Source organism: Typopeltis vanoorti, chromosome 9 (assembly GCF_054136105.1).
Source record: "Typopeltis vanoorti isolate ZY-2024b chromosome 9, IOZ_Tvanoo_1.0, whole genome shotgun sequence".
In the NCBI taxonomy this organism is placed as follows: Eukaryota; Metazoa; Arthropoda; class Arachnida; order Uropygi; family Thelyphonidae; genus Typopeltis; species Typopeltis vanoorti.
Window position 1 is genome coordinate 144,828,459 of NC_143557.1, and position 14,835 is coordinate 144,843,293.

Consider the following 14,835-nt stretch of genomic DNA (forward strand, 5'->3'; position numbering starts at 1 on the left):
TCTCGCAACAATTCAATAAGTTCCTGTTCATTCTTATCATGAGATTTCTCTTCTACCCAATCAATGTTTCTATAATTAAAGTCACCCATAATGATCACTTTGTTTAATACCCTTAAGCTAAATTGGTGATGCATTTTTTCGTCTCCTATAACTGAGGTGACAGGTCTGCAGCAAAACGGCACAATATATTTCATTCTGTTAGCCTCGAATTCACCCCTACATAAGGCATTGTTACTACCATTATTTTCTTGCATTTTTACCCTAACTTGACTTAAGTCAGTCTGATATTATTAATAGTACTTCCCTCCTCTCCTATCTCTTCTGTCATTACTTAAAATAGTATACTCATTTCTCAAACTAGTGTAGGTCACAGTTCTTGTGGGCAGAATAAAAAAAAAAAAAAGATACATTCATTCAATATGCTTGAAGATAAACTTATGTACAGATTCTAAAACAACAGTTGCTCATTTTCATAAATTTAGAGGAGAGCAGCGAATGGTGGTGTCAGTCAGTTCAGTAGAGCAGTACACATGAAAATACTCATAGAAATGGAATTAGAGAAATTGAATACTATTTTTATTAAGTGAAATACCCTCTTTTCGAGAGAGCATCAGGCATTTTCAAAGAAGTGTTTTGGTGCTTTCCAGCAGGTATATTTTTCCTTTCTTTTCTTCCTCATTATCTTTTTTATATCTATATTTTATATAGTCACTTAAGGATAAAACTAGATTAGGGAAAGATTTTCACACATCCTATAAGGAAGTGAAACAAACAACTCAGATTTCTGACTCATATCCATTCGGTCCTCATCTATTCATGGTGCACTACGTTATTAGCTTAATCAGCTAATTGATGAATTTGAGATCATGAATAAATTCCATGCCAGATAGTACAATGGTTGTTTAAACCTTTCCCTGCTGTTTTCATCAAGAAATCAAGGTAATCCTAAACTCAATGTATTTGAAGATAGGAAATCAGTGTCATCACAAAACAATACCATTTGCAATTATTGATGTTACTAAGATAAAGACAGAGCAACTAAGATGATTATTCAAGCAACAGTGAAAAGAGGAAAGTAAGGATTAGCTATAGTATTCAACACCAAAAACAAAAATACTTGAAAGCAAGCAATTTCAAGTAGTGATATGGGCAAATTTTAAATGGCAAAGTGGACAACTTTTGCAATTGTGCTTATGGTCTAAAAGTTCTTTTAACAGGAAATAAGTAGAGGAATATTTCTGAGTTATTAGAGAATAGCCAAAAATGTTTCCGGAAAATATGGAGAAAAGAATGAAGCAAATTATATTGTCTGCTTACTGTGATTAACTGGAACTGATCAACAGTAAGTGATTTCATGAATGGTGAACAATGAGAATCATCTAAATATTGCTATTATAATGAGTACACAGATGGCGTTTAAAATAAACAGTATGTAAAGAAATATCTTCACTTTCCTTTTTCAAGAAAATGTTAAAGAGCTGAACTACACTGTTTTTTTTTTTTTAAAGAAGTGAAAAATTTGACAATTTAAATGAAAATGTTTTCATTAGCAAATGTTCTAAAAGCACAGTTTCTTAACTAGAACAATGTCACAACTTTGGGAAGACAGATAAGGAGCATTACTTATGAGAGAAAGTTTTACTGGATGAAGTTCTATGGTCACTATAACAGTTACCCAGCCATTGGAGTTGCACTACTTATTTCTGAAAGGAGAGGAAACTTTCTTGCTTTTCTGATGCTGTTGTAGATGTATAACAAACAGTAATGTCTTTCTTTTACAGCTGACAATTACATTAACCACGCTGCCGGCTAGGACGTATATATATGTCCACATTTTCATGGATGCGAAGTGCATATTAAAATTGTAATACCATTGATATTACATTGAAATTTATGATGGATACGAAGCTTCTGAGGATGCGTATTTGATCTTTAATGGCTGGTAAGGTGGTTAAACTGGCATGCCATATCAGCCCCATATTTGCCTTTGTTCAATGATGCACCATTTCATATTCAAAATCCGTAAACTTTTTAGGTTCATTAGTTTTGCTTTTGTTAAAAGATAATTACTAGCATCACTTTTTTTTTTTTTTTTTTTTGGAGACATAACTAAGTAAACAGTTCGCCAATTCCATAAACTGTACCACTTAAGCTTGTTTTCATCATCAAATTCCTGACATATACTTTCAGGAGATGTACAGTATAAAGCTTTTTTTTTTTAAGAACAAAATGAAGAATTAAGGATAAAAAAATTAACATTTGTTTTAAAGCTTGTTTTAAGAATAAAAATTGTTTAAAAAGTTTCAAAAATCCCACCCAAATCCAATGGCAAATCTAAATCTCTCATAACCACTCACCTGACTGCCTTATTCTCTCCAATGCCATTTTCAATCCTCTGAACATATTCTGGACATGTAATTTCACTGTGCAATTGTTCTACATGCTGTCAAACAAATTTCGTACATTCTACATCAGCTAAAGACAACAGTATATTCCATTCATTTCAGTCACATCACTCAAATCTACAAAATTCACTTTTGTCAACTGCACTGAATATGCACAGTGCTTGTGTTCTATTCACAAGATTCACATTCGTCAAAACTTGCAAAATTCCTATTCTTTCCATCTCTTCAAGGTATCAATACTTCAAACACAAACAAAAATGACTTCTCACACTTCTCAAAGTACAAACAAATATCAGACATTAATGGTGAGGGGAAAACAGGACATGTTGAGTTATCTTACAATAAGTGGAAAACTAAGTGAACAAGTAACATGAGGCAATCCTGAATAACAAAATTACAAAATGCTGTCATGTGAAAATGAATCAAAAATTCATTTTCACATGGAGCCCATGATTCAAGAATCTCAGAAAATACAGCCAAAACATGAAGTTTATAGAACCAACTGCTTCTATATAATGCACTGCATAATTGCAATGTGCAGTTTCAGTAAGTACCTATCTCACTGATCTGCCATGTTTTAGTCACATGAAAAGCGATGGATAATAGCAACTACTATATACTGAAATATAATTAAGATATTATATTATAATAGCAAGCCTCCAGCATCATTAGGTGCCAAGATCTTGTCCTATAGTTTTGGGAGGTTGAGGATACTGCAGAAGTGATGTGTTCGAACCAGGAAAAGTTAGAGGTGTCATTCCAAGAAGAGACTGGTCTTGACTGTCGAGTGTTATCAAAAGGTAAAGAGAATTTTTTTTTTTTTTTTATGAGAAAAAGAACTGTTTAGGAAGCAATGTAGATGACTAAGTTGTCATGACCCTACTGAAGGATGATATTTCAGTGTGAATATTCAGTGTTTGAATACTGCATGGTTTGTCATATGAATAGGATGAGTGGAGAGTATTATCATCAACAAAGATAGAGTTTGAGGTCAGTTGAGAGAAGGCTAGAAGTTTATTTTCCACTTGTTTAGACTATAATAAATTTCCTTTAATCCTTTATCCAAGTGTAAGCAAACAAAGTTCGCACCTGAAGTATGAAGCAACTCGTAGTAAAGTTGGACCAAGCTCTCATCACTCCTTGTCTCAGCATCTCCCATAATGCAAAGCACATCTCCTTGCAGACATGTATAATGCTATGCATTAAGGGAAGGGCCAGTACCCAGACCTATTTCGACCTTTATTGAGGTCTTGTCAGTGGGAGCCAGACCCAGAAGTGGTGATACTAGGACAGAAGCAATGGAGAGGTCATATTTACTCATACGAGCTGCCAACTCGTATAAGTAAATATGACCTACATCAACACCTGCTGCCTTTCCACATTTCAAACCTTTGATAATTTTTTCTACTTCAACTATGGATATGTATTCCTGACTGTATGCCTGTTGAGTGTTTTTTTACCACTGTGCTATCGAGCTTGTTTCAATTAGCAATTTTTCAAAGTAATTACTGCATACTTCAAGGATATCTTTTTCTCCCGTTTTAATGTCACCTTTATCGTCTCTAAGTCCTTTTACAGCAGTCTTTCCTCTATTTCTAAGCTTCTTCAGCAACCTCCAGAATATTTTGCCACCTTCTTGATATTTTCTATGTTCTTGCCAAAGTCCTCCCATGACTTTTGTTTAGCCAGTTTTACACAGTGTTTAACTTTCTTACATTTGTCTCTGTATTCTCTAAGAGCACAAGCAGACTTATTCCAGGAACTTTTGATATGCTTTCTTCTTTTCCTTCATTGCCTCTTTAACTTCCTGTGTCCACCATAGAGTTCTGATTTTTCTATTCTTGCAAACAACCTCACCACATGCCTCTCTGGCTGAATCAATCAGGATTTTCTTCAAGGCTTGCCACTGAATCTCCAAGGTTTGGTTCCTGTTCTCAAACTCTTTCATTTTTTCTTCAATAATCTTTGTGTATTTTAGTCTACAGTTCACATCTGAGAGCTGCTCAACTTTAATTTGCTTTAAAACTTTCTTGCATGTTTTTCTTTTCAGAATGAAATTCAATTTTATCCTGCTCAAGACTAAATAGTGATCACTTCCAATTTCAAATCCTCTGTACACTCTGGTGACCTGCGCTAGGAAGAAAACATCACTATCAACAATAATATAGTCAATGAGACTTTTCTTATTCCTTGCCTCTTCACTCCATGTGAATTTGTGCACATTTTTATGTTGGAACATGGTGTTAATAATAACCAGTCCATGTCATGAGCAGAAATCCAACAAATATTTGCCATTATTATTAGCTTTACTCTTTTCTCCAAATTTTCCCAAAATATTTTTGTATGTCTCACAATCATTTCCTACTCTGCTATTTAGATCCCCAACAAGGACCAACTTTTCCTTTCTCATTGTGTCAATTGCTTTCTCTAAAGCCTCAAAAAATTCCTCCACTTCTACTTTAGTAGAACCTTCTGTGGGACCATAGGCACAAATAAATCTCATTGTCCAGTTCCCATTCTGATATTTGCCCACAGCACTCTACCTGAGACTGCCTGCCATTCAAGAAGATTAGCCTCGTATTTAGTGTTGAATACTATGGATACTCCTTCTTTTGCTTGATTGTGATTGCCTGAATATAACATTTTGTATTTATTGCTCAGAAAGATCTCACCAGTTGTTGTCTTTTTTGTTTCAGTCACCCCTATTATGTCGATCTGGTACTTATCTAATTCCTCAGCCAGCTCCATTTCTTTGACATTCAGGCTTCATATGTTGCACCGATCTTTAACCACTGTGTTAAATTGGGGGGTGTTTTCAGATTTGTTCCAGTAGCTGACTTTTCGCTGTTTGCCCTGGTTCCCTGGCAAAAACAACGGGGGCCTTGTTTAACCGAGCAACGCCCCAACTGGCATGAAATTTTGTCATGTTGCCATCATTTTGTATTTTGGTTTAATCCAATAAGAATACAATTTGGTCGGGTAAATCCCAAATTGCCAGCACATCCTTGTCCGTTCAGTATCCAGGTAGATATCCAACAGGGTGCACCACGAGAAGGTGAGGATTGGACATTAGGTCAGAAGCCCTGGTCGATTCTCCGCATTCCTTTAAAGGCTATGTGGAGGTCTCCTCTCAATTATACAGCTTTGACCCTTAAGCATACCTAGGTGGATGCCAGATAATTATAATAAGGTGCAGATGATAAAAAGTGTTAGTTCAGGAGCAGATCTGAACAATAAATGTGAAATACCACAGGACTAGATACCTTTTTTTTTTTGGCATCCAGGTTGTTCAAGATTCTTTTGATATCTTTTTAGCAGAAGGCCATAAGAGACACGGGGTGCATTGTTCCTGGTGTAAAAGTGATTTGAATTAGTAATCTAGTCTTCCATGCAGGAGTTGAAATAGAAGAATGATATCAAGATGTCAGCTCTGTGTTTATATATTGCCATCTAGATTAGAGGGAGAAGCACATATGGACAGCATATCTGGAAGGAGAAGTAGTTAAGAATAAAGTGATGGATGAGTGTAGAAGACTGTCCCATATTCTGATTGTAGATGAATAATGTTTTGGTTTTGACACTGCTTATAGCAAATTTAGGTGAGAGATGAATTTCATCACCAAATGGGAACTACTGCCTGACTTACTGGAGACCTAAAGTGGCTTCAAAATTTTTAGTTCTACGTTTGTTTATTATGAAAAAGTAAATATGAAAATTAAAAAAAAAACTTAATTTTTTAGCTCATCCATGGTACTAATGTACAATAATTTTACAACTGCTAATGGGTGGGAATCTCAAACTTTAGCTTCTCTTCCAACTCAACTAGCAGAATTGGTAAAAAAGTGGAAAGCTGTAGTTTTGTTCATTAAAATAAGCAAGGAAGATGACTCACTGTTTAGTGAGCCTCTGCAAGAAACCAAGCTTCAGGAATAAGAGGTCAAAAGTCAGAATAATTTTTGAAAATAAAAGAGCAGTACATACAAGCAACAGATGAATAGTGCAATGGGAGCAGTTGTCCCCATTGGAATAGTTAAGACTAAGAATGTTAAAAAAAAAAATAATAGGAGGAGTTCAAGATTTGACATCTTTTGGAAAAGAATATCACACCTAAACCTATATAATACATTAGTACTGTGGATAGGTACAGAGTTAAGAAAGGAGAAAACTTTCCTATAAAACTTTGTAGAATTATGCATTGTATTTCACAGGACGCACTGTCCCAGAATATAGCAGCAGAAGAAATAACAAAGGGGGAAGTAAAACTTGCTCTGTAAATTTGGAGTTGAACTGTGACATGGTGTTGGGTAGAAACCGTATACATTTCCATATGTTGAGTAGATATTGGAGGAATTAATGTCGCTAGTCATATGAACAACTGCCACGGAAGCATTTATAAATGATGCAAGATGCTTGAAGCACTTCAACATGCATGCACCTTCTGCTTATAACATCAACAAACTCTTTGACCTCACTGCTTCAATAGTATCTACAACTTGAGGCTAAAAATAAAGAGTTTAATGCTATTGCTCTCAACCTTCACCACAGAAAATGATAATCCATTAAAGGATGATATCATTAAGTTAGCTGGTAAATGTAATTCCATTCCCAGATTCACTTCAATCCACTCAAGAGCTGTCTGGCATAAAAACAATATGAAGTAGATGACCACTGTAACTTCTATGCCAGATTTTCTTGGACTACTCTGTCTTCAGCATTCGACCCAAACATGTACAGAGAATGAATCACCAAAGTAATCTCCAATTTAGGCCTTGGTTCTCCAAAAAAAAAAATCATCCAAAACTAATTTTGAAAGAACCAAAGACAAGAAACTTGTATCGTGTCCACAATCAAGTCTTCTGGTCTCTTACCAAAACACACAAAAAAAAGAAAGCCAATCTTTTGGTTTCATACATTTCCTCACATGCATGCATTGCTGAACTTGCAAATATCTCCTACTCATTCCAAATGTTAAAAACATTCAATGCCCTCACTCTATTCTTTCATCAGAAAGATCAAATGAATCTTATCCAAATTAGATACCAAAAAGTCTCTTGGTTTCAACATTCCTCTGGTTGTTCTGAAGGTTTGTGTTCCAGAGCTGGCTCCTATTCAATGTTTCCTGTTCGGTTTTCTTATTCTACTGACATACACTCTCCCCACAGCATGAAAAATAGCCTATGTTCAACCCATTCTCAAGAAGGGTGATACATCCCTACCAAATTACTGCCCAATCTCTCTCACCTCAGAACTCTCCAAAGTTGCCACCACTACCCAGTCACTTAAACTTCTATGCTACCTTGAAGGTACCCAACTAATAAATGACTGTTGTTTGTATTCTGCCATTGCTGGCTGATAAAAGAGAATCTTCTCACGTCATCCAACTCTGAACCACCACCTCAGAAAAGTTTGGCAGATCTGTAAGTTATAATGGGATCTCCAATGCTTTTGACTGGGTCTGGCACAAAGGCCTATTAAATAAGCTCCCATCATTTGGTCTGCCCTATGACCTGCAACTGGGTTACCAGCTTTTACTGGATGCACACATGGATGGTACCACCTAGCTTTGTGACTAATGCTAGTTCTAATTCTGTGCTAGTTCTGTGACTAATTCTACAAGGCTCTGTTTTCTCTAATCCACCCTCTTTCTTCTTCTGTATATCAAAGACCTACTCCAGTTGACAGCCAACCCACACAATATGCTAATGACAGCATATTACACTCCTCCATTTCACTTGACAAACCTTGCACTAAAATCATTATTTGATCATCATCAAGTTCTGATCTTCAGGTCATTCTTTAAATGGGGCTCAGATAATGGGGCTCAAATCAGCAAAACACAGTTTTGTCTTATTCTCCACAAAAAATACGTTTTTATTCTAGTATGACCCTAGACAACATTTTAAACCCCAGACAAGATGAAATTTCTCTTGTTGGCATTACCCTTAATATCAAGCCCTGTTGGTATAAACATATTACAACCACTTCCTCCATGGCATCCAAATAACTAAGATTCTTCTTTTGCTTAAGACATTACTTTTGAACAGCTATTACCCTCATACCAATTGCAAATTCTTCCACCTATCGAATATTGCTCACGTTTGGGGTGTTGCCCCTAAAAACTCGAAACATACTTGATGCAATACAGAAGAGGGTAATTAGGTTAGAACTATATGAGTTTACTGCATGGTGGTAATTCAGAGTTGAAATAAAGAGCAGGAAACATACAGTGAGAACTATTTACACTGGCACTTATATGGGCGGCATCCAGTTTCTATACCACACGTGGCCTGAAGTGTCTGTCCCCTCCACACACACACATGCACACACCATTACCTAGTTTCCTTCTAGGCACTACCTGATAGTGTAGTTGGCAATAGCATTGTGTGCCAGATGGCAGCCAACATATGGAACTATTTTACTGCTATGCCTTTGTTTACCCTAGATAATAGCATTTCACTGGAAGATGAAAGCAGTCTACTGCCTCAGTCTAGTAATCAGGAACATATTCTTTATGCTGAAGGAATAAAATTTGTTGTGTGTTATTTCTTTTGTTCTCTTTGTTTTATTTATTATCCTTTTTTATCTTCTCTTATACTACGTGTCCTGTTCGCTAATGGCCCTTAGACTACCTACTCTCTAACTTGTGTGAGGCATCCCCTTTTCTCTTGGATGAATTATATACTGAGGCTGAGCTTAGGTACAGAGTATATCTTAACCAAGGGGGGTCACAGAAATTAGATGCCACCAATGTGGTTACAACTGAACAGAGGCCGTGGGTGTTCTAATCTCTGTGCTTGGGCCATTGTTGTTTAATTTGTATATAAATGATATAGGAAATAGCTTACAGGGAGATATTCAGTTGTTTGCTGATGATACAAACTTGGGTAGCACAATAAAAAATCAAGCTGATGTTGAAAGTTTGCAGGATGATTTAAATAAGCTGGTAGAATGGGCAAAAGGTAATGGATGTCAGTTCAATGTGGAAAAGTGTAAAGTCATGCATTTTGGGATTAAAAGATTACCAGCTGTGTACTACATTGATGGAACAGTACTCCAAGAGATTGATAAGGCTAGGGAATTAGGTGTGTTGGTAGATAGGGAGATGAAGTTCAGAGGACACATTGCTAAGGTGTCCAAGATTGCACATAGGATTACTTGGCTGTTGAGTAACACACTGACATCCAGAGATAAAGAGGTTATTATTCCCCTTTATAAAGTGTTGATACTTCCACATATGGATTACTGTGCTCAGGTCTGGTCACCTGGATTCCTTGGAGATGAGGCGGCTGTGGAGAGGGTTCAGAGAAGAGTGACTAAGTTGGTGAGTGATGTAAAAAATGCTCCCTACATTGATAGATTGAGAGCTTGTGGATTGCAGAGGTTGGCTGATAGGCGGAGAAGAGGGGTATGATAGAAACATTTAAATTACTGAAAGGTTTTTATAGGATTGATGCAGGGGAAATATTTCAGCTGTGTGATAGTGATGGAAGAACAAGAGGTCATCCCTGGAAATTTAAGAAGAGTGTGGTTAACAAGGTTGTGAGTACAAGGTTTTTTGCTTGGAGGGTGGTGAATGAGTGGAATTCATTGCCTGACTTAATTGTGAGTTCTTTGTTTGTAAATGAATTCAAGAAGAGATATGACAGATTGTTTTGCTAGTTTGGGACTCCTGCGATGAGTCTACTGACTTCATGGAGATACCCATAATAATAATAAGATGGCAATATCAATGGTCATAATTTTATATCTATGGACTAAAAGTATGCCTGATATGTCCATTTTGAACTCTTTGCTCAGAAGAAAATTCTCTACTGCATAAGAATGGTAAATCAGTCCTGCCTGAAGAAAAACTCAAATTTCCTCTCATCTTTTAATGGAAATTTGAATCCAGACCTGTTTTATGGGCAGGTGATATGTGGCAAACTACTCAACTACAAAAGGCATAAAAATAAAATAAAAAAATGCAAGTAAAATAAGACAAGCATTCAGGTGGTTAATATAACTAATACCATATGCATGCACAAAAAAGAGCATCTTAATATATAAAAATTAAGAAAATTTTGTAAACTTGCCTATAGTTAAATCATGAACTGGCTGGAACCGTTTGTCCGTAAACTGGAGTAACAAACATGATTTTCCAACACCTATAAATAAGCAGAATCATTTTACAAAATTATAATTAAAATCAAATTACATATAAATAGACAAAAAATGTGACAAACTATATATCATATACCTAATATTTATATATATGAAAAGATTGCAAGCATAACAGCTAATATAACTTCCGCTACATATGAAATATGAGCCATATCTTTTGCACCAGATAAAGTTTTTGTCTGGACCAACATTGTGTTAATCCCAAATTTGTTTAACACGGAACAATGCTTTCACATCAGGAATAGTAATCACAATTATCTCAAGACAGAAGTATCTGCTTGCTTGGAGTAAAAAAATCTAAGGAAGCATCCTGATGGTGGAAAAAATGTCATGTTTACAATAAATCATATATTGCTAGCTGTTCTCAAAAGACTGCAGACATGGCTAGCAAGTACCATGTAACTAGATTTTAGTGTTAATTCCAAGTTTTTAATACTCCTTGACCCTATTCAGAAGACGGCAATGAGAATAATCAATATTTTATGATAAGCCATTTACTACAGAGATGATCACTCATTCTACTTCCTATAATAAAGCTTGCCACTTGGCTGGCCGAGGGGTTTTTCATCCCGCATACATACAAATCGGCCCTTCAGAACACACGCAATTTACAGACAAAAATTACTAGTTGTGGTGGTGTTGGAGGTGGGCGGTAGATGGCGTTGATGGAGATGATTCTTAGTAGAGGTTAGGTGTAGAGACAGTTGTAGGTGTCCTCCCGCGATGAGTCTTCGGACTCCTTGGAGGTATCAGGAATAATAATATATCCGTTCTCCAGCCAAAAGGCTGTGGGTTTGAATCCAAGCATGGGTATGGATGTTTGCGATTGTCTGTGGAAAAATTAGTGGTGGTGGTGGTTGGCGGTAGATGGCGTTGCAGTCAGTTGGTGGATTGAGTGGTGGAGACAGTTGTAGAGCAAGTGCCCTCCTTCAAAGAGTATTTAGACTCCATTGCAGGTGTCAAATAATAATATTTCTGTTCCATGCATTTTTTTTATGTCACTATCTATACACAACTGCAAAAGGATTCTGTAACTCTCTGTGGAACTCAAAGTCATTTATAAATTAAAGCTGCCAAGAAATTATATTCTTGATTTCATCCTTAATCCAAATGTAAACAAACAAAGTTTGCACATGAAATCACTTCACAACTCAGCTACTTGTATATAGGGACTAATGATTTCACATCAGTTCCCATAATACAACTCACATATCCTTACAAACATATATAATGCTATACATTATGGAAAGGGCCACTACCCAGATCGGTTTCGACCTTTATTGAAGTTTCATTAGTAGAAGCCAGACCCAGAGGTGATACTAAGTTTGAAGTAATACAGAAGTCACATTTCCATATACAAGTAGCCAAAAGGTATCACACCTTATTACTAAAATACTCTGGAGATAGATGTTGAAAAGTTTTTTCACCAAGAGAAATTATATTCTTGGTTTCATCCTTTATCCAAGTATTATTATTATTATGTGACACCTCCAAGGAGCCCAAGAACCCATCTATTTCTACAGCTCTGTCTCCACCACGATTACCAACCATACCAAACTGCCACTGCCATCATCATCTACTGACCATCGCCACCACTAGTATGTTTTTGTCTGTAAATTGCGTGTGTTCTCAAGGCCGATTTGTCTGTATGAGGAATGAAAAACCCGAGTTTCCAGGAGAAAAAGCCCTGCTACCTCCGTATGAGATCGATAACTCACCTTCAACTGAAAAAAAAAAAAAAAAAGATTCCTCTCGTGACGATGAGAATCAAACTAAGGCCCTTTTTCCAATCAAAGGGCACAATGTACTGCCGTTCTACCAACTGCGCTACAGAGACACTTAAGCATAAGTATAAGCAAAAAGACTTTGTGCGTGAAGCATCTTCATAAATGGAATACCTATATATAGATGCTAATGACTTCACATCAATTGCCTTAGTATCACATATGCAATGCACATATTCTTATGGAGATGTGATGCTATGCATTATGGAAAGGGCTACTACCTAGACTGGTTTTGACCTTTATTGAGGTCTCATCAGTGGGAGCCAGATCCAGAAGAGATACCATGGCTGAAGTAATGCAGAAGTCAATTTGCCCAGTAGAGTTATTTCAACGTGCAAACTTTGTTTGCTTACACTTGGCTAAAGGATGAAACCAAGAATATAATTTCTTGGCATCTTTAATTTATAGCATAACCAAATGAAAAGCTTTCAACATCAAACTCATTTATTCATACCATTATTCCCCCCCCCCCCAACATACACAAACAGGATATAATGTGATGAAAAAGTTTCTCCAAACTTTTCCATGACATTTGGCCTAAAGTTGATGATGTAAGCAAGAAGATCCCCTATTGATTAACAGTGGCACAATCCATACCAGTGATTTGATAGGTTTCCACTGTTGACTATTCATGGATTTTTACATTATTTTAGAAAGAATTTAAAGGAGAGGAATAGTTTGGTAAAGCAAACTATTCCTAAGGTGACTCTTATGGTAGAGTCACTTTAGGAATAAGCTGATTATGGACTAATTTGAAATTTTAGATAAGAGAATATTAAAAAAAAAAAATCAGAATGTTAGCTTTTGCTGTGGTCACCTGGTTAATAATAATCAGAAATACAAGACATTTGCATTTGAACTTTTCAGAATCAACTTTAGGTGTGTTGAGCCTGTAGATAAAGAACCGGAAGATGCTGGGTTGACAAAAAAAAAAAAAAAAAAAAAAAAAAGCCATGATATTCTTAATGCTTCTCTTAAACAGCCTTGGCAGATATATTGGAAAACAACGGTTAACAAAGCACCAAAATTTAAAGTGGAATGGGAAATAAATGTTTCTTTATATATAAGAATTGTTTCAGTAATGAATTTATTGAAAATATCTGCATACAGAGTGAAACACATCCAACAATTCAACTAAAGAAATGAAGAACAAAAGTAATGAGCAGCATTACACCTGGTATGAAGTCAAAACAGATGTGCTCCATTGGAGAAGAAATGAATACTGGAATATGATCTGAAATGCCTATAGGACAAACATCCACTTTATTATTATTATTACGTGACACCTCCAGGGAGTTCAGACTCATTGAGGGAGGGCACCTACTCTACAACTCTCTGTCTCCACTACCTACAACGAACCGCAACTACACCATCACCATCTACCGCCACTAGTATTTTTTGCAGACAATCACAAACATCCATGTCCATTGTGAGATTCGAACCTGCAGCCTTTTGGCTGGAGAGTGGATATGCTAACCACTCGGCCAACCCAGGCCATCATTATGCTTAGGATTATTGATAATCTGGTGGTAAGGAAAGTTACCATCAGGATGACTTAGAAGGAAATGAATAGAAAACATCAAGTGTATACATGGTCTGAACACAATTTTTAAAAATTGGCTGCCGATAGATTGGACTAGAAAGTTATTGTTCATGGTAGCTTCAATCCACAGATGAGGAAGATGATTACTGGTAAGAATTTGAGGAGTAGTTTAGAATTATATGTCTTATATTTTGATAGAAATGGAACCAATATATACAGTAGAAAATTCCCTGGCATTGCTACATAGTAGATTGGTACAGTCAGGAAGGTGGGGAAGCTATTTACAATTATAGACATTAAAATCTCCAAGTCGACTTAATTATTAGAGAAACTGAATGAGCAGCCAAACCTCAAAATTTCTTGAGTGGTCAATAATGTTCGGAGAACAATATAACAAGTAACATTTTTGTTTGAAAGAGAATTTTCAATCAATGAAGGTTCATTATATATTATTATTATTATTTAGGACTCCAAGGATTCAAAAGACTCATCGCAGGAGGTCCATCCTAAGAAACACAAGTCTATCAAGACTCAACGTGGGAGACCCCTCCTAGGAAACACAAAGTCTATCATACCACTCCTTAAATGCATTGACCGTTCTCGCTCTCACTACTCTATCAAGCAATTCATTCCATGGTTCAACCACCCTCTATGCAAAGAAACCACTCCTCACCCTCTTGCCCACAGTTTCCTTTCGTAACTTCCAGGGATGACCCCCTTTGTCATCACTCTTTCCCGCTGTTCCACCAAGCGAAAGAACTCGCCAGTGTTAACCGTGTAACCACCTCTCAACAGTTTAAAAGTCTCAATCATATCACCTCTCCTTCTTCTATCCACCAAACTCTGCAGTACACATTTCCTCAGCCGATCCTCATAACTAACATTGTACAGCCCTGAAACCATCTTTGTTATCTGCCTTTGTACCTTTTCCACAGTTAATTTA

General features: G+C 36.4%; 1 protein-coding gene across 1 annotated transcript in view; it reads right to left on the minus strand.

Moving 5' to 3' along the window:
* Window positions 1–14,835, minus strand: part of Rab2 (RAS oncogene family member Rab2) — a 197,406-nt gene that overhangs the window by 149,673 nt on the left and 32,898 nt on the right. Inside the window, exon 2 of the mRNA XM_090398372.1 lies at window positions 10,478–10,549. Within this exon, the coding sequence (XP_090254498.1) occupies window positions 10,478–10,549 (72 nt within the window). The remainder of the gene's footprint in view (window positions 1–10,477; window positions 10,550–14,835) is intronic.